Genomic DNA, 23,358 nt, shown 5'->3' with positions numbered 1-23,358 from the left:
CCCCGTGTGTGTGTGTGTGTGTGTGTGTGTGTGTGTGTGTGTGTGTGTGTATAAATGGTTTGTGATGAAGGAGAACTATCTAACCCGTCTATTCACAACGCCATATTTGTTGACATGCTTTAACAGAGTTCTAAGGAGATAATATGTTCTTTTCTGTCATGACACATACTTGTCCTTTATTTCATGTTTTCTGTAATCCAGTAATCACAATTACAAGCCAAACAACAGTGCTATTATTTACTGTGCTCTTGTTAGCCCTACTTCTTCATCACTGGATGTCATCTTACTCAAGTCCAAGTCTACTCTGTCCAACACTGGAGGCCCAAGGAGTCATATGGGGAAGGAGATTGATGGCTTGTACCCAGTCTCTTCAATTCTCAGGACAATCTTGCCATTCCCCTAGTTCCCAGGCGCTAAGACAGCGATATTTACTGGGGGTTTACTGGCATGCTCCCTTTTCTTTCTTAGTTAATCACGTTTTCTCGATTCATATACCTGCCCTTTATTTCATGTTCCCATTAACCACATTTACAAACCAAACAGCACTGCTCTTGTCTAATGAGCCTACAGAAATGCATTGATACCAACCTAGTAATCTTCCCAAAGTGATATAAGGCTGGGGGAAGAACTAGATAGGCCCACTGCTGGGGACACTGAGAAGAGTATTGAAGATCTGTGCAGTGAAGTAGAAACTTAAGGGTTCTCTGGAAAGTCAGTTGTGCTGGATGGTGTTTTGTTGGGGAAAACACGTGAAGGAGTATTTTCCTGAAGTGGACACAGGCAAAAAACTAAGGCAGACTGGTGAAGGAACATTTAGATGAAGCAGACACAGGTGTAAGGATGTTCTGCTAAAGCAAACACGTGAAAGGACACATGATGAAGGCTCCTTCACTAACGACACACATGTATTGGTCCGCCTTACATTGTGTAGTTGAGCTCTATTTGTTGGGGCTCCATAGAGAGAAATGCACCAAAAAATTTCTGGTGGTGTGCCCGGGCTTTTTTGCCACTTGTGAGGACTTGGGCTGATTGGCAGAGTGATTTCAGCTGAGACACACATGGAGTTTTGCCACGTCAGACTTGTGCTGAGGCAAGACCCACAGAAGACACATGGAGGGATATAAGTAGGACTGGATGGACAGTGACAGAGGCTGAGCTAGGTTTGCTTACAGAGCATGTTGTGCAATGCTTGTTGGTTTCACCTCTTTGTTGAACTTCACTCCATTGAGAGAGGCACAATGGAGAACTTCTGGTGTTCCTGCTGGTCCCCGCTGCTGTGCCACCACTGCTGATTTATGTTTGCTGTCCTGACTCTACCCAATTGGACTGCTGGTATGTCTGTGAAGTGTTTGCAAGTAGATGCAGCTGTTACTGCTAACCTGTGAACTGAACTGCTAATTTCCAGACAACACAGACAGGAATTGTTCCAAAGAACCGTTCTAAACAGATCTGCTTCTCCAATATCCTTTCTTTTCCACTACCTCTGGTGGGTGGTGAGCTACAAGGAAGATTAAAGTGTTTAAGAACCTTCATTAAAAATAAGATTTTTTTTAAAAAATTAAAGTTACGGTGCAATTTTGTAGCATCTCTGTAGCCTAGAAATACTGCCAAATGACAAACTAGCATCTTTCTTTGCCAATCTGTTTTTCAATCCTGGCACCACTTGAGGTTGTCCAAGGTGAATTCTACACCACGTGACCATCCCTATGTGAACTGCTGCTATGGAGTTAGTCTCCTTGAATGCTTAAACAAGTTTAAGAATATAATTATTCTTATCTTTATGATGTAGGTTCACAAGATCAAGTCAACTTTTATAGATGGATTACTAGCTTATATGGAAAAGGTAACTAAGGCTTAACAAAATAGAAATTTGGATTAGTAATAAGGTTTATTTTGAATTTAGATACAGTAAAGGAGGAACTTGTTCTTGGAAATATGGACTGTGTTTGTATTATTAAATCTCCACACAGTACAGGTTGGTTTTGGTTGTGAGCCTAGCTTTTAATAGTTGAGCCATCTCTCCAGCTCTGTGCAGGTTGGTTTTATGCCATCAGGTCCTCCATATGAGGCAGCTGGCTTGCTTTCACATCTACTGTCATGCCTTTTTCTGGAGCCATATGAGGTAATATATTAGTCAGAGTTCTCTAGAGGAACAGAACTGATAGGATGAATATACATACATACATACATACATACACACATACACACATACACATACATACACAGACACACACTTAGACACACAGGTTATATGAGGGTGATTTATGGGATGTGATCCAGCTAGTCTAACCATGACTATCTAACAATAAAAAGTCTAAGAATCCAATAGTTTTCAGTCCATAATGCTGGGTGTCTCAGTTGGTCTAAAATATATATTAGAATCCAAAGAAGTAGGCTCTAATGCCAGTGACAGAAGGGATTTACTTGCTAGTGAGTGTAAACAGGCTAGTAAGTGTAAGTTTCCTCCTTTTGTGTTCTTTATATAGGCTGCCACCAGAAGGTGTGGCCAAGTAGATTTTCCCTCCTCCAAAGATCTGGATTAAAGGTCTATCTTCCCACCACAAAAGACTAGGATTAAAAGGAGGTTTTCCCACTTCAAATTATTTAATTAAGAAAAAAAGTCCCTCACAGGTGTACCCAGCTAATTAGGTTTTAGTTAGTTGCAGATATAGTCAAGGCAACCAATTATATCCATCACAGGTAGACATTAATTTGCACATGAGAAAACTACAGTCAGCGGAGGCTGTGACTTACAAGACTTACAAGACTGCACAACAAGCATGTGTCATAATCTCACTTGAGTTTATGCACTCTTTGCAGCCCCCCTTAACCCACATATAGAGTTAATAACTGACATGACTCTACTTGTCCTATTGCTGCTTCTATTTGGGTTAGAGGGAACATCCTTCAGCTGTCCCTGATCCCAAGGCTGTTTAGTAACTTTCAAGAAGAACAGGGAGGGTTGTAGGTAAAGGGCCTGTGTATTCTTTCTCACACCATACTGCATAGGTTTAAACTGATTCTTCTTAATTGATCAAGGGCACCATCTCTTCTACATGGAATCAGACTGGAACTGTGACAGGGAGACTTTCAGCCAAGCATCCTGTAAGTTCTTGCCCATTTCCATGCCTAATGTACTTTTGCGTCTGCACATTCTGTTCCCAGAAAAGAACCTTATGGTGCTAATTGTGCTTTACTCTGTGTTTATTTCTCTGGTATTGAAGCATCAACTAGATGCTCTAAGAACAGAATAGCTGTTTTTCTACCGGAAACTCAGACACTTTGGTGAGGAAGGCAGAAGGATTTGGCTTGGGAAGGTGACTCCAACCAAAGTGCTATCTGCGAAAACCATCTCCATCTTGTAATTACTAAAGGTTGGGTTTTGGGGGTTTTGTTTTGTCTTTTAGAGATAGAGTTTCTCTGTGTAGCCCTGGCTGGCCTCCAACTTGCTGTGTAGACCAGACTGGCCTCAAACTCACAGAGAGATATGCCTGCCTCTGCCTCCCAAGTGCTGGAACTAAAGGTGTGCGCCACCACCACCTGTCTCTATTGACCGTTTTTAATGGAAAGTTATAAATGCCCTTGCATTTATAGTAACAATTTTGGGGGTAATTTTAAAAAAAATAAGGCCTTGCTTTGTAGCCCAGATACAGCCACCTGAGTGCTAGGGTTACAGGTGTGCACCACTCCCAGTTAGATAGCTTTCTAAATGGCTTTATTATATTTTTGGTGTAAAGGAGACTTGTTGAACTAGATACTGTACTTGCAGCACAAGCACGAGGGTCTGAGTTCAATCTTCTAACACCCAGATAAAAATGCTGGGTCTAGTAGTGTGTGCTTGTAGTTCCAGTGTTGGAGAGGTGAGGACAGAAAGATCTCTTGGGCTTGATGGCCAGCTGGCTTAGCCTATTTAGTGAGTTTGGGGCCAATAAGAGACCCCATTTAAAAAAACAAAGTAGGTGGCTCCTGAAGAATGCCACCCAAGGTTGATTTCTGTTCTTTACATGCACACACCCATACAAACATAAATATACACACAGATTCATTAATTCCTCATAGAGAAGTTCTTCAAGTACAGAAAGATGAAAAAATAACAACCACCACTCATATTCAAGTTGGACAATCACCTGTCTTTTCATACATTTCATTAAACAGGTGTATTCATAAAATACTATTCTTTATTTTTAATTTTTTTATATTTCTGTTTTTTGAGACAGGGATTCTCTGTAGAGCCCTAGCTATCATGGAACTCACTCTGTGGACCAGGCTAATCTCAAACTCAGAGATCCATCTCCTTCTGCTTCCTAAGTGCAGGGATTAAAGGCATGTCCACCACCACCACCAGGCCTCATTTTTTATTTTTAACATCTCTTGTATTATACATTTATCTGAGTTGTCATAGATTTAAATACATGAATTACATGAATGAATAATTAAAATATAAACTAAATAATGTATATAGTTAGACATATTTGACATAAAATAATGTGAAATTTTAAAGAATAAGAAAATGTAAATCATCTTTCCCTGTTTGTTCTTCCCACAAGTCCCAATTAGTAGTTAGGATTTTACCAAGTATATTAGTTAATGTTCTCTAGAGCAGTGGTTCTCAATCTTCCTAATTCTGTGACCCCTTAATACAGTTCTTCATGTTGTGGTGACTCTTAACTATATAATTATTTTCATTGTTACTTCATAACTTTTGCTACTGTTATGAATCATAAATATCTGTGTTTTCTGATGGTCTTAAGTGACCCTTATGAAAGGTGACTCAAAGGGGTCACCACTCACAGGTTGAGAACCAGTGCTCTAGAAGAACAGACTGATAAACATGAATCTATACATAGATATAGAAAGGTAATTCATTATAAGGACTTATAGGCTGTAGTCCAGCTAGTCCAATAATGATTGTCTACCAACAGAGAGCCTAAGAATCCAATAGTTGTTCAGCCTAGGAGGTTGGATGTCTCCACTAGTCTTCAGAATACTGATGTCAGTGAAGGAATGAACTTGCCAGCAAAATTGAGTGCAAGCAGGCAAAGGGCAAACTTCCTTCTTCTATATCCCTTATATAGACTGCCACAAGAAGGTGTGGGCCAGATTCGAAATAGCCACCTTAAAAGATTTATGTTAAAAATGGGTCTTGTAGCTGGGCATGGTGGCACACACCTTTAATCCCAGCACTTGGGAGGCAGTGGCAGGNGGATTTCTGAGTTTGAGGCCAGCCTGGTCTACAAAGTGAGTTCCAGGACAGCCAGGGATACACAGAGAAACCCTGTCTCGAAAAAAAAAAAGGGGGGGGGTCTTCCCAGCTAGGTGGTTGTGGTGCACACCCTAATCCCAGCACTCAGGAGGCAGAGGTAGGCAGATCTGTGGCTTGTCTTTGGCTATTTTGTGAGCTCTTTTCTCCACCCCTCTACACCCTTTTTCTCCCACCCTTTCAACATTTTAACACTAGATAGAAGAAAGGTAGAAAAAAAGAGGGCAATGTTATTGTTAATCTATTTCCTGCTGATTAGGGGTGTCAAGTTCCTCCGGGCAAGTTTGATCTTTGCTGTAAGGATACCTAATTTCTTCTTCTTTCTTCTTTGAATACAACTATTTAACAAACCACGACCAATAGCAAACAATCAACAACCCATTCTGCCTTTTGAGACCCTAGCATTTATATATACTCTGAAAAGTTCCCAGAATTCCAAATATCACACCATTGAAGAAACTATCTGCAGCTGGCAAAATCATGCCTCTGCTAGAGCACTAGGCAAATCATAGTCAGCTGCTGTGGACAATCTGAAGTAGCCCCATACCTGGGATTAAAACTAAAACATATTCATCAATATTACTGTGTTTTTAAAAGAAACTAAATTTCCAAGATTAACACTACATGGATTTCTGAGTTTGAGGCCTTCCCACTTCATATGATTTAATTAAGGGGGAAAAAATCTTACAGGTGTAGCAGACACTTGGGATTTAGTTAATTGCAGATGTAGCCAAGTTGTATCCACTGATACAGGCAGAAGAGGCACCTGCTGACCTAACTCAGGTGATTATGCAAGAAGGAGAAAGAAGCTGGCATTATGTGGATGTTCTCTTAGGCTCAGGGCCTCTGCTCTGGGACTATAAATTTTCAGGTCGGTTGTCTCAGGCTTCTCAAATTTGCTCTAGGAGCTGATCATGAGGAAGTCTACCCTTTAGAGTCTTTTTGTGGTACAGGCCCACCTGGGTACCCTGCTACAGGTTCAGGTCCTCTATGGTGGGGTCTCTGGCAGGTTCTTTCTCTATTTCTTGCTTTTCTCTATCAGCATCTGCTTGTAAAAGATTGGGACCATGTTACTCTTGGATTGCGCAGATACCTGTGAGAGGGAATCATGAGCATGTGCCTCTCTGAGCTTCATGAGCTCAGGCCCCACTACAAAGAGCATTCTGAGCATGTATCCTGTCAGAGGATATTCAGGTTTTTTCTTTTTTCTTTTGTTTTTTTTTGAGACAGGGTTTCTCTGGATAGTCCTGGCTGTCCTGGAACTCACTTTGTAGACCAGGCTGACCTCGAACTCAGAAATCCGCCTGCCACTGCCTCCCAAGTGCTGGGATTAAAGGCATGCACCACCATGCCCTGCTCAGTTTTTTCTTTTATAGTTTAATCAATTATCTCCGGACTCTGTTTAGCCCCCATTTCTGCCATGACTCATGAATGGTGGTGCTCCCCACTGTCTATGGTCTTTTCCCAAGCCTGTAGTTCATGATTAGTTATGTCTTCAAATCTTCTGACAGGTTTTCCTTTCTCCAAGATTAACTGAATATTTGCCTCTGATTTCCCATAATATTAGTATTTTTCATGTTTTTACACATAAAATTTGAATCCAGCTGGACATTTATTTAACCAGATATCATTGCATTACCATAAGATGACTAGAGATGGAAGTAATCTTTCTTAAACTTAACAAATTCAATTGATGAACTTTGCACATGCTAGAAAAGTGCCCTACTACCAGTCATTGATAAATGTTTTAGACTTACTTACTGTGTTATTTTATGTGTATTTTGTACCACTTGTGTGCTTGGCCCCTGCAGAACACATTGGATACCCTAGAACTAGAGTTACAGACTATTGTGTACTACCATGTGGGTGCTGGGCAGCAAACTTGAGACTTTTTAAAAAAATGATTTTTTTTTCAAGTCAGGGTCTCATTAAATAGTGCTGGCTATCCTGGAACTCACTAAGCTGGCTTCAAACTCAGATTCATCAGCCCCTGCCTCCACATTGTTAGGATTAAAGGTGTGGGCCACCATGCCTGGCATTATGATTTTTTTGAAATTATAATGTGATTATCATTTTCCCACTTCCCTTTTCTCTTTCCCATGTGCCCCTCCATGTAGCTGCTCTTGCTCCCTCTCAATTTCATCGCCTCTTTTCTTTCATTATTGTTACATACTTTTCCTAAATCTGGAAATGCAACCTACTCAGTCTGTATAATGTTACTTGGTATTGTAAAACCATTTGGGGGCTCTTCCCTGGGGGAGTCTATTTCTCCTGCCCTCAGCATTTCTTAGTTGCGTATTCTGCTTTGTCTAGCAGAGGGGCTATGCAGGTTCCCCCTTCCATGTTACCATGTCTATTGATGTTGCCGTTGTTAGGTTCTATTTAGGCATCCATGTTGATAAGACTTCTGCAGGACATGATCTCACAACAAACTTCCTGTTCCTCTGACTCTTCTGTCTCCTCTTCTGAAATGATCTGTGAACCTTAGGTGCAGAAATTGTGTTATAGTTGTATCAGTTAGAACTGGGCACCACATGATCTCTTACTCTTTGCATTTTGACTAGTTATGGTTTTCTGTAATAGTTGCAAAGTGAAGTTTCTTTGATGAGCAGTGAGGACTACACTTATCTATGGGTATAAGGATACATATTTAGCATATAGATAGGGATTGTGCTGATTTAGTAAAGTGGCAGTAATAGGTTCTCCTCCAAGATCCATCTCAGGTCCTCTCTGGGTTACATGTTTAATGCACATGGTGCCTTCCGCAATAGCAACTTACCGTCCATCTCTAGGAATCAATTGAGGACAACAGTATTTAGTCTATGGCTTCTCATGGCTAGAGGTGGAGTTTTAGTTAGATTGTGTACAGCTCTTTGGGAAGCATTCAGATGGGAAATTTTCATTTAAACTGTATATGCAGAAGCATACCCAGACTTATATATATGTATTATATGTAGTTTTAGGTAGGCAGATAATAGGTAATATCAAACATTCTTACTGTTGTTTTACCCTCCTTCTTCCGTTTGTATTTATCTCCTTCCTTATGTATAGCTCCGTTTTCCACATTTCCCTCCTCAAATCGCTTGTACCCTATTGCTCTCCCTTTCTACTGCTCCCTCTACCATGGCCTCCTTTCACTTTCCTGGTCTCTGCACTTACTGCAGTTGATTCACTCACATCTGAAGGCTGAGGGCTGGAAATCACAGGTGAGAGAGAATATATGACATTTGTCCTTTTGAGTCTCAGTTACTTCACTCTGTATGATGTTTTCTAGTTCCATCCAGAACTGCAAAATTCACGGCTTCAATTTTCTTTACAGCTGAATAATCTTCCCCAGTGTGTGTATTACATTTTATTGACTCTTCATCACCTGAACAGCATTTAGACCATATCTGTTTCCTAGTTACTGTGACTAGAGCCACAGTGAGCATGGCTGAGCAAGTGTCTGTGGAGGAGGCTGTTGAGTCCTTTGGGCATATGCCTAGAGTTAGTATAGCTAAGTCATGTGACAGATTAATTTTAGCTTCTTGAGGTTCTCCACCTTGATTTCCAGAGGCTGGACCAATTTGCAATCCCAACAAGTGAACAAAGGTTCCCTTCCCCTCCACATCCTCTCCAGCATTTGTTGTCAGTTATTTTGTTGATCTTTGCCAGTCAACAACTGTTCTTAACTGCTGCGCTAACTCTGCAGTCACTGACTAATATTTTACAAAATCAGTTGTAAATGCAATAGTTTCAGAAAATTTTTTTTTCACATATACCCCTCCTAAGAGAAAGTCTCTGCTACCAGCTGAAGTCATTTCTACCCATTTCTGTGTGACTCTGCTTCTAGTGACAAAGTATAACGTGCTTTGTCTTTTGGTTCCCCTGCATCTTTTTCCATATTTTGACATTTCAATAAGGTAATAATAGGTTATGGTTTAATCAAAATTACAAAAACATTGATTTTTAATTGATTGTGCTGAAATTTCATCATTGTATGTAATGTAATCACATTGGCACAATTTTTTGTTCTTTTTTTTTTTGTTTTTTTTACAGTAGCTGCTTAAAAGTGTGGTTAGAAAATACTGCCAGGCCTGGTGGCGCACACCTTTAATCCCAGCACAGGGAGGCAGAGGCAGGCAGATCTCTATGAGTTTGAAGCCAGCCTGGTCTACAGAGTGAGTTCCAGGACAGCCAGGGCTATGTAGTGAGGCCACTGAGATAGGGAGATATAGAGGGAGAGGGAGAGAAGAGACAAACATTAGTATCATCTTGGCACTGCATCTTTGTAATTGTCTTGGTTCTGCATCTTTGGGTTGGTTTTTTCCATATGACTTGAGATTTTCCTACTTCTTTGTGACAGGGAATTTGAGGTTATTTGCTAGACATTTGGAAACTTTGTCTTATTTTGAAAATCCACTAAAATGGTGATGCTTTTGTTTTAGTTCCAGTGGCCTGGTTAGGCTTAGGTTTCAGGTTCTGGTGGCTGTGGTACCACCTTATCCTGCTCTCAGTCTCTGAGGCACCATTTAGATAGTTTCACATGACAGCCACCCAGTGGTCAATCTAGGAATTAACCAAGCAGGATTAAATGAGCCTAGACAGGTACAGCTGATCCAGGGTTCATTTTTTTGAGCTGCTGTCTTTCTGGGGTTTCTCTCATTGTTTCTGGGTCTTTGGCAATCTCATTTCTTGGTCTTCTAACCAGAAACATGAGGTGTTAATAATCTGAAGCTACTGGACTCTCTGCCACTAATCATACGTAGAGTACCAAGCATCCCCATGCTTGAGGGGAACAAATGATAGACTTGCTACCTGTTTGGGAATGTTTCCGGTTCTGGTCTGCTTCTCTAGTCTGTGTCCTGCTCTAATTTATCAGCATACTGTTTAGTTTTCATAGCTGTATTCAGTGGAATGTATTCACTGTATCTTACTATATCTTACCAGGAGCAAAAACTCACTTTTTTTTCATTTTTCATTTTTTAAAAAATTTTTAATGATGAAAACAAAAATATACCTAAAAGCGAAGCTTCTGGAAAAACTATCTTGTATCACTCCTCAAACTTGACTCCCTCGTAAACTTGCGTTTCAAAGCTGGGTCTCTGAACACATCCTTGTTGACAACAGTCTTGTCCAAGGAGATATCCAGAGTACCTTATGGGCGTGAACTGGTTGTAGTTATAAACTTTCACAAAGGACTTGATCATGGAAGCTGTCACTTTTCAGGGATAGCGGTCAATTCCAGCTACCAGGGCATGGCCGTAAGAGCGGTCTGAGGTGCCATTGTCAGTGTTCTTCACGATGATGGCTTTTCGTCCAGAGTAGCGTCCAGCCAGGATCAGCATCACTTCCCCGGGTTTCATGGACTTGCCCATTTCAACAGCAAGCAGATGGAACCCAGCAGAAAGGAAAGAAGCTGCTTTTTCCATTTTTAATAGCATTATTGAGGCAAATTTAATATACCAGAAACTTCATGTGTTACAAACAGTTTGATGAATTGTGATGTATACGTTCAACCATGAAAACTGTCCTGACGATCAAAAGAGTGGCCATAGCTATGACCTGGAATATCTTTGTTACCCCTAATAATGTCTCCCCTCAACCTATGTGTGTCCCAGTTTTGTCACTATAGATTACTTACATTTCCAGGAAGCTCATATTGATTGAGTCACATAGTGTTTCCTTTTCTTCTGATCTCTTTAGCAGACTTATTATTTTCAGATCCATGCATATTGATTTGTGTTTTGATACTTCGTTCTTTTTTATTGCAGAGCAGTATTTCATTCAGTCTGTGTATCACAGTTCATGAATTCCTTTATCAATCTATTTGGGGTTGTTTCTTGTTTGAGATGTAAATATGTACATTTGTGCATGCTCCTTATGCATATAATGCACATATATAAAATACATATATAATAATACAATAATAGTTGGGTCATACACTGGGTTTATATTATGTGCTGCTTTCCTTTTTTATTTTCTCTCCTCCTCCTCCTCCTTCTTTTTTTTTTTTTTTTTTGAGAGACAGTAATCACCATGTCTTAGCTGATCTAAGGGCTGGACTCTAACTTGTAGCAGTTCTCTTGCCTCTGCCTCCTGAGCGCTGGAATTAAAGGCCTGAGCCATGTGGTTGTGCTTCACTTCTTAAGGGGTAGCACTGCCACTTGACATTCTTGTTCTTAGCCAAAAGACTGAGAAGTGATGCCACTTGACATTCTTACCAGCAGTGGATGAAGAGTTCACTTCCTACCATCAGTTCTATAGTTGATCCTGAGGTGGAGGGGGAGGGGAGGAGGAGGAAAGGAAGGAGAGAGGGGGAGAGGGAGGAAGAGAGAGAGAGGGAGGGAGGGAGAGTGAGAGAGCGAGAGAGAGACAGAGAGAGAGACAGAGACAGAGACAGAGAGAGACAGAGAGACAGAGAGAGACAGAGAGCACATTACTCCCTAGTAAAGCTCTGCTTTCTGATTTGCACAACTTCTGCAATAGCTCTACCATCTGGGAGGCCTCACAGTCAACCCTTCACACTTACCTATTCAGGAGATGCCTCTTGTTTATTTATTGTTAGACAATTCATACCGTATATGATGTGTTTTTTTATCATTCTCACTTCCTATTTCCCTTTCATATCCCCCCAAGATTCCCTCTGGAATTCTGTTTCCTCCCAACATAGTCCCATCCTGCTTCCATACTTTCATATCTTTTTATCTCTCCCTCCTTTCCCTAACCCACTGATTTTAACTAGGGTTGCTAACATGTGTGAGTACAGGGTTAGCAACTGGACCATGAGCAACTTAGCTGTGGCTACACCCCTGAAGAATGAGTCCCCTGTTCCTCGGCAGGTGTTTATTGCTATAGCACTGTTATGGGCATTCCTATGCCTGCCCCAGCTCTTAATAATCACATGGAGACTTATTTTTATTTATTAATAGCTTTTGGCCTTAAGCTACATTTATTCCCAACTGACTCATAACTCAATTATTCCATTTATACTAATCTATGTTCTGCCACATGGCTGACTACTTCTCAGTTTTATACATCCGACTTGTAACGAGTCTTAGTGGCGAATCTTCCAGTGCCTGACTTCTTTCTGCCTTATGCTATAGGTCATAAGCTTTTTTTTTTTTTTTTTTTTTTTTTTTTTTTTTTAGATTTATTTATTTATTATATGCAGGCAAGGAAAGACAGATATATCTTCATACAGTGCGAATAAACATTATCCCCTTAGCCCCTTGACAGGGGGCTAGGGGTTTCATGTGCCCCTTCCCCATCATGGCATGGTGATAAGCTCAGATATTGTGTAGGTCTTGTGCAGATAACAGTAGCTGGTGAGTTCACAAGTGTAGTAACTATGTCATATTCAGAAGGCAGTGTTTCACAGTATTTCTCCTTAGCTTCCATCTTAGCTCTCCACCTTCTTCTGTGATGTTCCCTGACCCTGAAAAGACGCGCCATTTAAAGTGAGCACTCAATAGTCACCTATTCTCAGCACTTTGACCAGTTCTGAGTCTTGACATTACTGTTGCTCACTATAAAAGAGAAGTTTCTCTGATCAAGTTTGTCAGTATCATTAATCTATGGATATAAACTAAACAAATATTTAGAAGATGGTTTGAGAATATGTCCATTTAGTAAAACAGTAGTAGGTTCTTCTATGGCCTAGCACCTACCTAAAACCCAGGAGCTTTTGACCAGATTTTTAGTACTAGACATGAATTACTTCTGTAGAGTAGGCCTCAAATCCAACCTGAAAGCAAAGGTTACACTGTTGCACCAGTGAACACATCTTGCCTGGCAAGTCAGTATTGTAACATGAAGAGTCTACCTCTGGTAAGGTCAGTAATGACTTTTCTCCTGTGTAGCAGGCATTATAAATACAAGCTAGCAGAGAGGACGTTTTCAGGTTAGCTCTAAGTGTATTTCTTTATGTCCTGCAACCACAGTATGTGATATCTTTAGCAACAGGATTTTGCTTTCTTGATGAACAAACAGGAGCATAATTGCCTGTGTTTTTTGAGGGGTGGGGGACTTTAAAATCTCCTTAACCAAAAACTCATAATGGGGTATTCCATAACTGACAGTGGAGTTTTCATTTAATAATCCATGGCTTCTGGGAACAGCATGCTGCCATTCAAACTTACTTACTTTATTACTTTCTTTTTTTCTTCTCTCTCTCTCTCTCTCTCCTTCCTCCCTCCCTCCCTTCCTTCCTTCCTTCCTTCCTTCCTTCCTTCCTTTCTTTCTTTCTTTATTCATTCATTCATTTATTCACTTTACATCCCAATGATCACAGCCCCCAGTCCTTCCCCCCAGTCCCACCCTCACAACACCTCTCCCCCTATTATACACCCCTTTTTAAGCTTGAGGAAAATATTATTACCATTTAAAAGAAAAAGAAAACAGGGCAGGGAAGTTGTAAATCTCAACAGCTGCCCAGGAGAGAATAGAGAAGGGAAAGAAGCCATGCAGAGTTGGGCATGGGCCTTTAATCCCAGCAGAGACAGAAGCAGGCTGAGGTCAGCCAGCTCTACAGAGTGAGTTCCAGGACAGCCAGGGATACACAGTGAAGCTTGTCTCAAAACCAAAAATAGTTAAGAAACAAGGCATACTATTTGGATTAAGCCTGTATGGAGGTCAGCTGGCAGACAAACAGCCACAAAGCAGAGAGGGAGAATTAGAGAAAATGTCAGAAAGCCCCAAATTACTAGAGAAAAAAAAGCATACTTAGGCTCTGACCAGCATCCAAAGAGACAGAAGAGAGGAAAAGGGGAAGCTAGGCCTTTCTGAGTTAAAACTCAACAGAATCTCCTGGCACATTCAGAATGACTGTGGTAAGGAGTGAGAATTCTGACATGGAGAAGTACATTATCTCTTAGAGGGTAATTATTTCTCCTTTCTCTTTAGTATGGCTTAAGATGAGTTCCTGCTTCCTGGGGTAGTTCCTTAGCCAGGTGGTTAGCTTGCCTGATTACATGGATTTACAGGAGGAGGCATGTTTCCAAATAGAAATGAGCTACATTCTTTCCTGTGATGTTCCCTTCTAAAAAGAGAACCCTGAAATCACTTAGGACATGGAATACTGCTATAATCCATTTCTACTATGAATGTCTAGAGATCTGGTTCCAAAGCTGTTTACCAGAGGAATTATTCATGTCTGGCCAGAGTGCAACTACTTTTTTGAAAAAATAAGTTATTTTTATATACATGACTGTTTTGCCTGCCTGTATGTCTGTGTACCACATGCCCGAGGAAGCCAGAAGAGGGTGTCAGATCCCCTGAGGCTGGAGTTACAGTGTTAAGCTGCTCTGTGGGTCTAGAGATCAAGCCCCTGTCCTCAGGAAGAACAACTGATACTGTTAACTGTGAGCCAGCTCTGTAGCCACTGAAACTCCTTTTTCAAAAATATTTTTTAAGCTGGGTGTGGTGGCGCACGCCTTTAATCCCAGCACTTGGGAGGCAGAGGCAGGTGGATTTCTGAGTTCGAGGCCAGCCTGGCCTACAAAGTGAGTTCCAGGACAGCCAATTTTTTTTTCTTTAAAATTAGTTTACAAAGTAGTGGGTTGCCATAAGGCTTTTCAAGTGTCTTTAGATCCACTCCCCCATTTTCCCACTGCCACTCCCACTTAATCCCCAATATTTCCCTCATCTGCTTTCATATCATGTATGTTCTGCTACCTGCTCTCCATCTGAAGGCTCTTCCCCCATCAGGGACCTTTACGGGCTTCCTGACCTCTGTAGACACTCCAAACTAAACACACAAATCTAAAAATTTAAAGCTAGGATCTGTGTATGAGACAGATCCTGTGACACTTGTCTGGGTCTGGGTTACCTCGTTTCATATATTTCCATTTTCATCCATTTCCTGTGAACTTACTTCATAATCTCTTTTTTTCACAGTTCAGTGAAATGGATTTTTTTTTTTTTTTTTTTTTGGTTTTTTCGAGACAGGGTTTCTCTGTGTAGCCTTGGCTGTCCTGGAACTCACTCTGTAGACCAGGCTGGCCTCGAACTCAGAAATCCNCCTGCCTCTGCCTCCCNAGTGCTGGGATTAAAGGCGTGCACCGCCATGCCCGGCTTGAAATGGATTTTTTTTTTAAAGATCCACTTTCTTTCTTGTCTTTTACATTAGGCCCCCTGACTTTCTCCCAAAGCTCACTGAGACTCATCTTTTGCCTTTACCGTGAATTTATTTCTTGTTTTCAGTTTTGATAGTATGTTTGTTTTATATCACTGTAGCCAAATGCTGATATAAACAACTTAAAAAGAGAAAAGATTTATTTTGACTCACAGTTTCGGAGGATGATAGATGTACTGAACATTTTCTTAATTAACAGTCGATATGAGAGGGCTCAGTTCACTGTGATTGATGTGGGAGGGTCCAGTTCACTGTGGATAGTGCCATCCCTGGCAGGTGGTTCTGGGATGTATATAAGAAAGCTGGCTAAGCAAGCCATGGAGAGCAAGCCAGTATATTGTATGAAATATGATATGATATCTAAGCACTAGTATATGGTCTCTGCTCCAGGTTCCTGCCCTGACTTCTTTGACGATGGGCTGTGATGTGGAAATGGAAATGAAATATATCCTTTTCTCCCCAAGTTACTTATGGTCATGGAGTTTTGTTTTGTTTTCTTTATAATATTTTTTTTTGGAGGGCAGCCAACAAATCAGTGGATTCTTTATTGCTTCTGGGGTGTGGGCCTCAGGAGCTCTTGGTGGGGCGGGTCCGTTTCCTCTTCACCACCACAGGCTTCTGGCTTCGAAGGACGGCGCTGGCCCTGCGGATGGCCGCCATACGCAGATCAGGGCGGTACTTGTTCTTTCGGATCATGTGCCTGATGCTGCTGAGGGTAGCCCGAGCATTCTTGTTGATGGTGGTCCTCACGTAAGAAGGTTTTCGCTGACCGGATCGGCGTTTCATAACTACCACGACCCCTTTGCCATCCTCCGCCGGCTCCACGCCGACGACGGTCTTGCGGTGAATGAGCCCGTTGTAGCAGAAGGAGTTTCGGGCCTTCAGATTGTTTGGCTCCGTGCTGTACGTCTGCTTATTCCTCTTGATCAAGAAGCTGGAGCAGTTCCAGACGACCATCCACTGCAGATGCGCGGACATGGCGGCGGCTCCTCTCCCTACGGCGGCCGGAAACGCAAAGGGCTCTTTATAATATTTTTATAGACTATTTGGGAACTTCACATCATGAAATCTGATCACACTTCTCAGTCCTCCCAGGATTGTCCCCCAACCCTTGTGATCTCTTTGATGGTTTCCTGTCTAGACTGTTACTTTTTTGGGGGGAGTTGTCACTGAAGCCTTCTATGTCCTTCTTTTTATTAAAAAAAAAAAAAATTATGTCCCCCTTTCTTAACTGAGTTTGCAGTCATCCATGCCACTGCAAAAGTAGTTTCCTTGCCCTTTACAGTCATCGTGAGCATAAATCATGGACTTCCTCATGGCTTCTGGCAGCAGCAAGGATCATGGACATAAACATGGCACAGGGCCATGGAGTTTTGCCACATCCATAGAAACCCTAAGAAACTCAATAGATATGGATGAGTCATAGAGCTTTATAGTTACCCTTCCCAACCCCGGGATGAAGCATTTGTAAATAGTTTAAACTTTTTCTGATTTTGTTTTCATGTGTTGTCTGGAAGGTCCAAAGAAGTGTTCTGACTATAGTTGATTATTCTTCACCCTTGAGGAATGACTTTTTAAAATATTCTTCCAAGTGTCTATGAATTCTTAGCTTTTCCGGAATACCTGCTAGGAACAGGCACCACTTCTGGCCCTTTGTGACCTTAACTTTGTTTAATAGTCCTTTGAACAGCTGTCTGCAGGTGGTGGTAATTTATTCATATGCAAGGACCAACTCTCTGCTGGGTGGTGGGCTCAAAAAGTGGTGTTTTTTTTTTTTTAATTATCTGACTTTTTCATTATGGGAACAATTTTTCTTTCAATTGTGTATATCCCAAATGGGAGTAAAAGCTCCCATCTAGTTCATTTTATGACAACCCCTTCCCAACAAGTAGGAGCTGTAGATTCCAGTGTGTCCTTATGTTAAATTGACAAATGCCAGGCTGAGTTTGGGGGCTGCAGGAAAACTGCTGAAATTCAACAAAGAAATACAGAGTAAAACACTATTAGATCTTTGGAGAATGATTCATTTTCTTTCTCTCTCTCTCTCTCTCTCTCTCTCTCTCTCTCTCTCTCTCACACACACACACACACACACACACACACACATACGCACACATGAATTGTTAAAGATCTTGATTGTACAACCTAGGACTGAGCAGGAACTGGACCTGGTCCCCTGCACATATATATCAGATGAGCAGCTTGGTCCCCAACAGTAGGGCTCTTCTTGAATCTGTTGCCTGTTGGCTTATGACTCCTATTTGCCTAAATGTATTACCTTGTTTGGTCTCAGTGGAAGAAGATGTGCCTAGTCTTGCAGCGATCTAATGTGCTGAGTGGGGGTGAAACCTAGAGGGGGGCTCCTCCCTTCCCAAGGGAGAAGAGGGGGGAAGAATAGTGGAGGTTCTTCATGGGGGATTCAGAGGAGATGAGGAGCTGATATTGGGATGTCAAGTGAATAGATAAACAAAGTTTTGTTTTTGTTTTTGTTTTGGTGTGTGTGTGTGTGTGTGTGTGTGTGTGTGTGTGTGTGTTTAATCTGAGTATCTACATTGATTTTAGCCAGCTTTTTCAACAGGGAAAATTTTCAATANCTCTCTCTCTCTCTCTCTCTCTCTCTCTCTCTCTCTCTCTCTCTCTCTCGTTCTAATTGAGAGCCAGAGCTGAGCAGGACTCCTTTATTCTCAACTGTGTCTCCTCACTCTGTGGAGAGACAGAGGCTCAGCCACAATGGCTGGCAGCCTCTCAATAGCAAAAGGAGCAGGAATGAATACATATTTCATTTAAAATTCTGTCTCATGTTCTACAATGAAATAGCTTGTCAAGGACCCTTCCATGTCAGAATCAATCTTTTGTCCTTAGGTTCTCCCTGGTCGTGGTGCGTATGGCACTGCATTTCTAGAAGCCCGAATACTTGTTTTTATCTTGTGAGGTATAAATCCCATGTGGGTAGAAGCCTTTCCACCCTACCTGTCTGTTCTTGAGTGTGTTGCTTGCTCTCGTTGCTCTGGCATGGGGTCATCACTAGGATTTCAGAGTGGTAGAAAACATGGCCAGGTCTCTTCCTCACCTGAAATATGAGCTATGAGGTCTTTAGTTTTCTTCTAAGTTCTTTTCTCCCAAATCAGGCCTTGGGGCTTAGACCTTTCGGTCCCTTTTTAAGTCCTGTTCAGAGCCACTATTTTCTCTACAGAGGCCTTCTCATGGGAAGGGCAGGGGGCCTTTGCTCTCTCTGTGTTTGCCAGGAGCCACATTATTCCATCCAATACCTCTTATCACACATGGCTTAGATGTCCTGTCTAGTATTTCTACATTATCGGGGCCAGTTTTTGTCAATGCCCTTATTTCACTGCAGTACTACTCGTGATGCTGGCTCAGAATTTATCAATGTTACAAAATTCAAAAATTCTGACCTTTCACATTGTGCTTTTCTTTAGTGTCCTGAGTTCTTGCTTTTCTTCTATTTTTTTAAATGTTACAGCTGAATAATTAGAAATATTAACAGCCTTTAAAATTAAGTGGATTTTTACTTTCATTTCTTTATGAGTACTTTTTCTTCCCTTGTGTTCGTTACGTCTATGACTCTCTTAAGTGACCACTGGCATGTTTGTACAGTTTTTTAGTACCTGACTAGGTCATTATTGAATCAGCTGAAAGGACCTATGGTGCCTTTGCATTTCAGCCACTGCTCCTATTTCCTCTGTCCCTTTTCTGTCCCTGAATCCCTGCACATACTCTCCAGAGTAGTCTTCTTTCCCAGGCAGTGATTCTGAGCTCCAGACAGAAGCCCTGCCTTAGTAAGTCTGCTTCCTAAGAGATTATGTCTCTATCCCAGTTTATTGGTCCCCTTTTTTCTATACATGAGGAACAAAGCCTGCATGTCACTCATTCACTTTAAGAACTTAAATGTCACCTGGTGGCACTAAAATCCTGTTTATCGTTTCCTAGATATTTTTTCCCAAGTCAGTGTCCTTTTCTATTCCAAATGCAGTGTTTATTGTTCCTGTTATGTGTCCCTAAATAGTAGTTTGCCACTTAAACACATTAGTAATAACTTCAGTGTATCCAAAATGCATGAGTGTCGTATTAAGGAAAATAATCAGAGCAATTCCTCTTGGAGTGCTTTTACCAAGAGCAAGCCCAGACTTGAATCTTTACTTGTCTCCCTGTGTCTTCTGTCATCTCTCTGTAGCACATTGCTTCTGGCCTATCTGTAATCTGTCTGCTGTATGAATTTGAATCCATGCCTGTCTAAATCTTGTCATGACTTGTCTGTCCCTGTGTCTCTGTGTCTGTATGTATCCCTCACAAAGGCCTTTGCTCTGTATTTATTGAATAGCACATAAAGCATTTCATAGAGAAGGAATAAGGATGCTTTACAGAATTTTTTTTTGAGACAGGGTTTCTCTGTATAGTCCTGGCATCCTGGAACTCACTTTGTAGACCAGGCTGGCCTCGAACTCAGAAATCCTCCTGCCCCTGCCTCCCAAGTGCTGGGATTAAAGGCGTGCGCCACCACGCCTGGCTACAGAAATCTTTAATAAAGTTTTACAAAGGATAAAACATTACTGACATCAAATGACTCAACTGACCTCCATAACAAACAACTTCAAATGGACTTATCAATCTATATTCATGTTGCTTCCAGCTTTATTTGTCTTCTAAGGTTGCTTTCATCATATTTGCTATTTTCAACACGTCTTACTGAGGTCAGAGTGTCAGAGTCCTCTAGAGGAACAGTGCCATGGAAGCACGTAACTTCAGATGTCAGCTATGCATTAGCTTAGGTAAGAATCGACTACATGGAAAATCCAAGGCAAGTAAGATTATTACATCAGTCTCTTAAAGGTTGGTTCAATGAACAGGCTGAGTATATAGTAAGATGTCAGTTTTAAGTCCTACGTGATTCAGGCTGTGCTAGTAACTTTGGCTATGAAGTGCAGTAAAAGTACAATCTCTTGGAATGTAAGAGGTATTTTCATGATAATGTAACGCCACATAGTAGGTGAGGCATTTGTTTGTTTGTTACTCTTGATGAGTGCTGTTTTCTTTCAGTATTGTTTTTCAATTATTTGCCCACTTATTCTTTTACCTAATTTCATTTTAGAAGTTTATCTCATTTTTGTTAATTTATGAAAGTTCTTCATATGTTGTGGGTATTTTCTTTGTTTGCTTATAGATATATCTTTAGTCTATGGTTGGTTTCATGTTGTGTAGTCTTTGATTTTTTTTTTCAAAATCAACTTTATAGGTTTTTATGTCTTACATATTCTTGGTTTTGGTTTCTATTTTGAGACAGACATAAGCTTAAGTGAGTCTCCCTCCTCATCCTCCCATGCAGCTGGGACTACAGTGGGTCCACAATATCTGACTTGCTGTGCCATTTAAGGAATCTTTACTTGCATGGCAATTACAAACGTGCTCAAAGTCTATATTGTGCAATGTATCTTCAATCCCACTAAAGTCTACAAGTGTGAAACAGAGATATAGTCATTTTCCATTTGAATAATTGCTTGTTATAACATTCCTGCCATGACAAACCACCCTGTGATCCGTTTTCATACAGGAGTGCTGATGGTCTGATTCTAGGCTCTGTTCTGTACTCTTGGTGTATTGGTCTCTTCTGACGCTGGACCTGGTACAGTCTCGTTAAAGACCTTATTCCTGTGCCTCCTTCATGCATCCCTGACTCAGCGCTCTCATTCTTCCCCCAGTTTTGCCTTCACACACAGCATTTTAGCCCCAGAAGTGGGCATGATGTCTGTCAGATGTTGCAAACGTCACTAAAGGAAAAAGTAGTATTGGGAACTTAGGTCTTAAATATAAGGTGCTAGATATTGCTGATGAATCATAGTAAGGAAGAATATTTAGTATATTAGCTTTTACAACCCATACTCATTATTAAGGAAGCCTTTTACAGCAGCTTATGTATTACTGCATCAGTGTTAGTTATATGGAGGTTGAATGCAGAAAGATCAAGCATTTTTCACTGTGGCACACACATGGCAGGAGTCTGATAACAGATTGAATGAATTCTAGGTAAAAGTCCTAGGAATATTTTTGACAGTGAATATATATTTTATAGAAGACCCTTTTACTATTTTAAGGAAATAATTATTTTATTCAAAACAATATGGCTAAAACACTTGATTGCTTTGACAAAAAGATATTATGTTTCTATGGACAGTTCAATCATTACTTGAAAATCTGAATGTGACAGTTTTCATCTGAAGGGCATCTGGATTCATCCCAGTTTTCAGCTATTACAAATAAATGTGCTATAAACATCAATATACAGGTTTTAATGTTAGCTTACACCTTCATCTCTGTGAAATAAGTGCCTATGATAGCAATTGTCAAATCAAGTGTCCTTAAATATATGCCTTAGATCTATCTATATGTTGATATTCTAAAGGAATTTATGTGTATATTCATGAATAATATTAATCTTTGTCTGGTTTTGGTATCAGGGTAATACTAGTATTATAAAATGAATTTAGAAGTATTCTTTCTCTTATAATTTCTGGACAATAATGTGTGAAACTGTAACTATGACTATTTGGTAAACTCCTGATGAAGTAACCTTGGCTTAGGAACAATAGACTTGCTACAAGTTGGGATTTTTGTTTGTTTGTTGTTTTTTGTTTTGTTTTTCTTTTAAGATCTGATTATGCAGTTCTGGCTGCTCTGGACTCACTATGTAAACCAGAACAGCCTTGAATTTATAGAGATCTACCCACCTCTGCATCCTGAGTGCTGGGATTAAGGGTGAGCACCCCCTTAAGGTCTGGCCTTTAATAGGGATTTTCATTTTACCCATTTCATAGTGTGTTTTTCTCCAGTCTGTGAAATTCACACACATGTTGCTGACAGCATCCTCTGCATTTTCAGTGCAGCAATGAGCCTTCAATATTGATATTTTTCTTCTTCTTTCCTTTTCCTTTGATAGTCTAATAAGAGTTGTGTTGATTTTAGTGATATTTTCAAGTAACCAAGTACTTGCTCTATTAATCCCCTCCTCCACCCCCATTTTTAATCCGTTGGTGTCTGTTCCCTATTGTTTCTACTCTTCTGCTTGATTTGGGTTTATTTTTCTTTCCTTCTAGTTTCTTGAGCGTAGATTGTTGCTGAAGATTTTCTTTTTTTGTGCTGTAAACTTCCCTCTTAGTGTTGCTGTAGCTACATTCTACACAGTTTGCTATGTTATATTTTGTCAAAGAAAAAAACTGAAACAAGCAGAGTTAAGCCATCCAGGGAGACTATATCTAAGACTATTGCAATAAGATGGGGAGGCTGAGCTCAACTCTGGATACAAACAGGGACAGCTAGGGACTTAGAACACATGTGCAGGGTGAGGGGTCAGTGGATGGAAAATTACAAAGAAGAATTTGGCTAGTTGTCTAGGTAGGAGGATGCAAGCTAAACTCAGTCACAGATCTTTTCTTTGGTGTCTGACAGGAAACATTCTGTTTATCTAAAAGTTTTCTGTCGTATAAGGCTACCTGTAACAGTGGTCTTTTGTTAGATGTCTTTTTGTTTGTTTGTTTGTTTGTTTTATTTGTTTGGTTTTTGTCTGAGGATGGCTTCTTTAGCACCCAGTTTGAGACATGTTAGAGAAAAATTGTGGATCTCAGTTCTGTGTGATTCTATGGACTTTATAGTCCCTGACCATTCTTTCTATCCAGCTTTCAGAGTTCTTTATATGTCCCGGATGCCTAGTACCCAGGCTTTTAGTTGTTCCTAATGACAGAAAGGAGGAAAATATGTTTATGCCACTTTTCTGGAATCAGAAGCAGCTTTAACTGAACAAAATACTTCATAGCACAAAGATGGTTTTGAAATACCATCTGATATGTATTCATTCCTGCTCCTTTTGCTATTGAGAGGCTGCCAGCCATTGTGGCAGAGCCTCTGTCTCTCCACAGAGTGAGGAGACACAGTTGAGAATAAAGGAGTCCTGCTCAGCTCTGGCTCTCAATTAGAA

The 23,358-nt window shown here is 40.7% G+C and overlaps 1 protein-coding gene and 2 pseudogenes across 2 annotated transcripts in view; 1 reads left to right on the top strand and 2 right to left on the bottom strand.

Moving 5' to 3' along the window:
• The window catches only part of Poln (DNA polymerase nu), a 133,785-nt gene that overhangs the window by 39,886 nt on the left and 70,541 nt on the right, over positions 1-23,358 (top strand). The window contains exons 13-14 of the mRNA XM_021210304.2: positions 1,790-1,843; positions 3,040-3,105. Coding sequence (XP_021065963.1) covers positions 1,790-1,843; positions 3,040-3,105 — 120 coding nt within the window. The remainder of the gene's footprint in view (positions 1-1,789; positions 1,844-3,039; positions 3,106-23,358) is intronic.
• On the bottom strand, positions 10,284-10,632 carry LOC110330528 (annotated as a pseudogene).
• LOC110330527 lies at positions 15,909-16,373 on the bottom strand (annotated as a pseudogene). The gene has a single exon (XR_002380962.2). The product of XR_002380962.2 is annotated as a 60S ribosomal protein L28 pseudogene (transcript).

This window comes from Mus pahari, chromosome 13 (assembly GCF_900095145.1).
Source record: "Mus pahari chromosome 13, PAHARI_EIJ_v1.1, whole genome shotgun sequence".
In the NCBI taxonomy this organism is placed as follows: Eukaryota; Metazoa; Chordata; class Mammalia; order Rodentia; family Muridae; genus Mus; species Mus pahari.
This window is presented reverse-complemented; position numbering and strand designations above follow the sequence as displayed.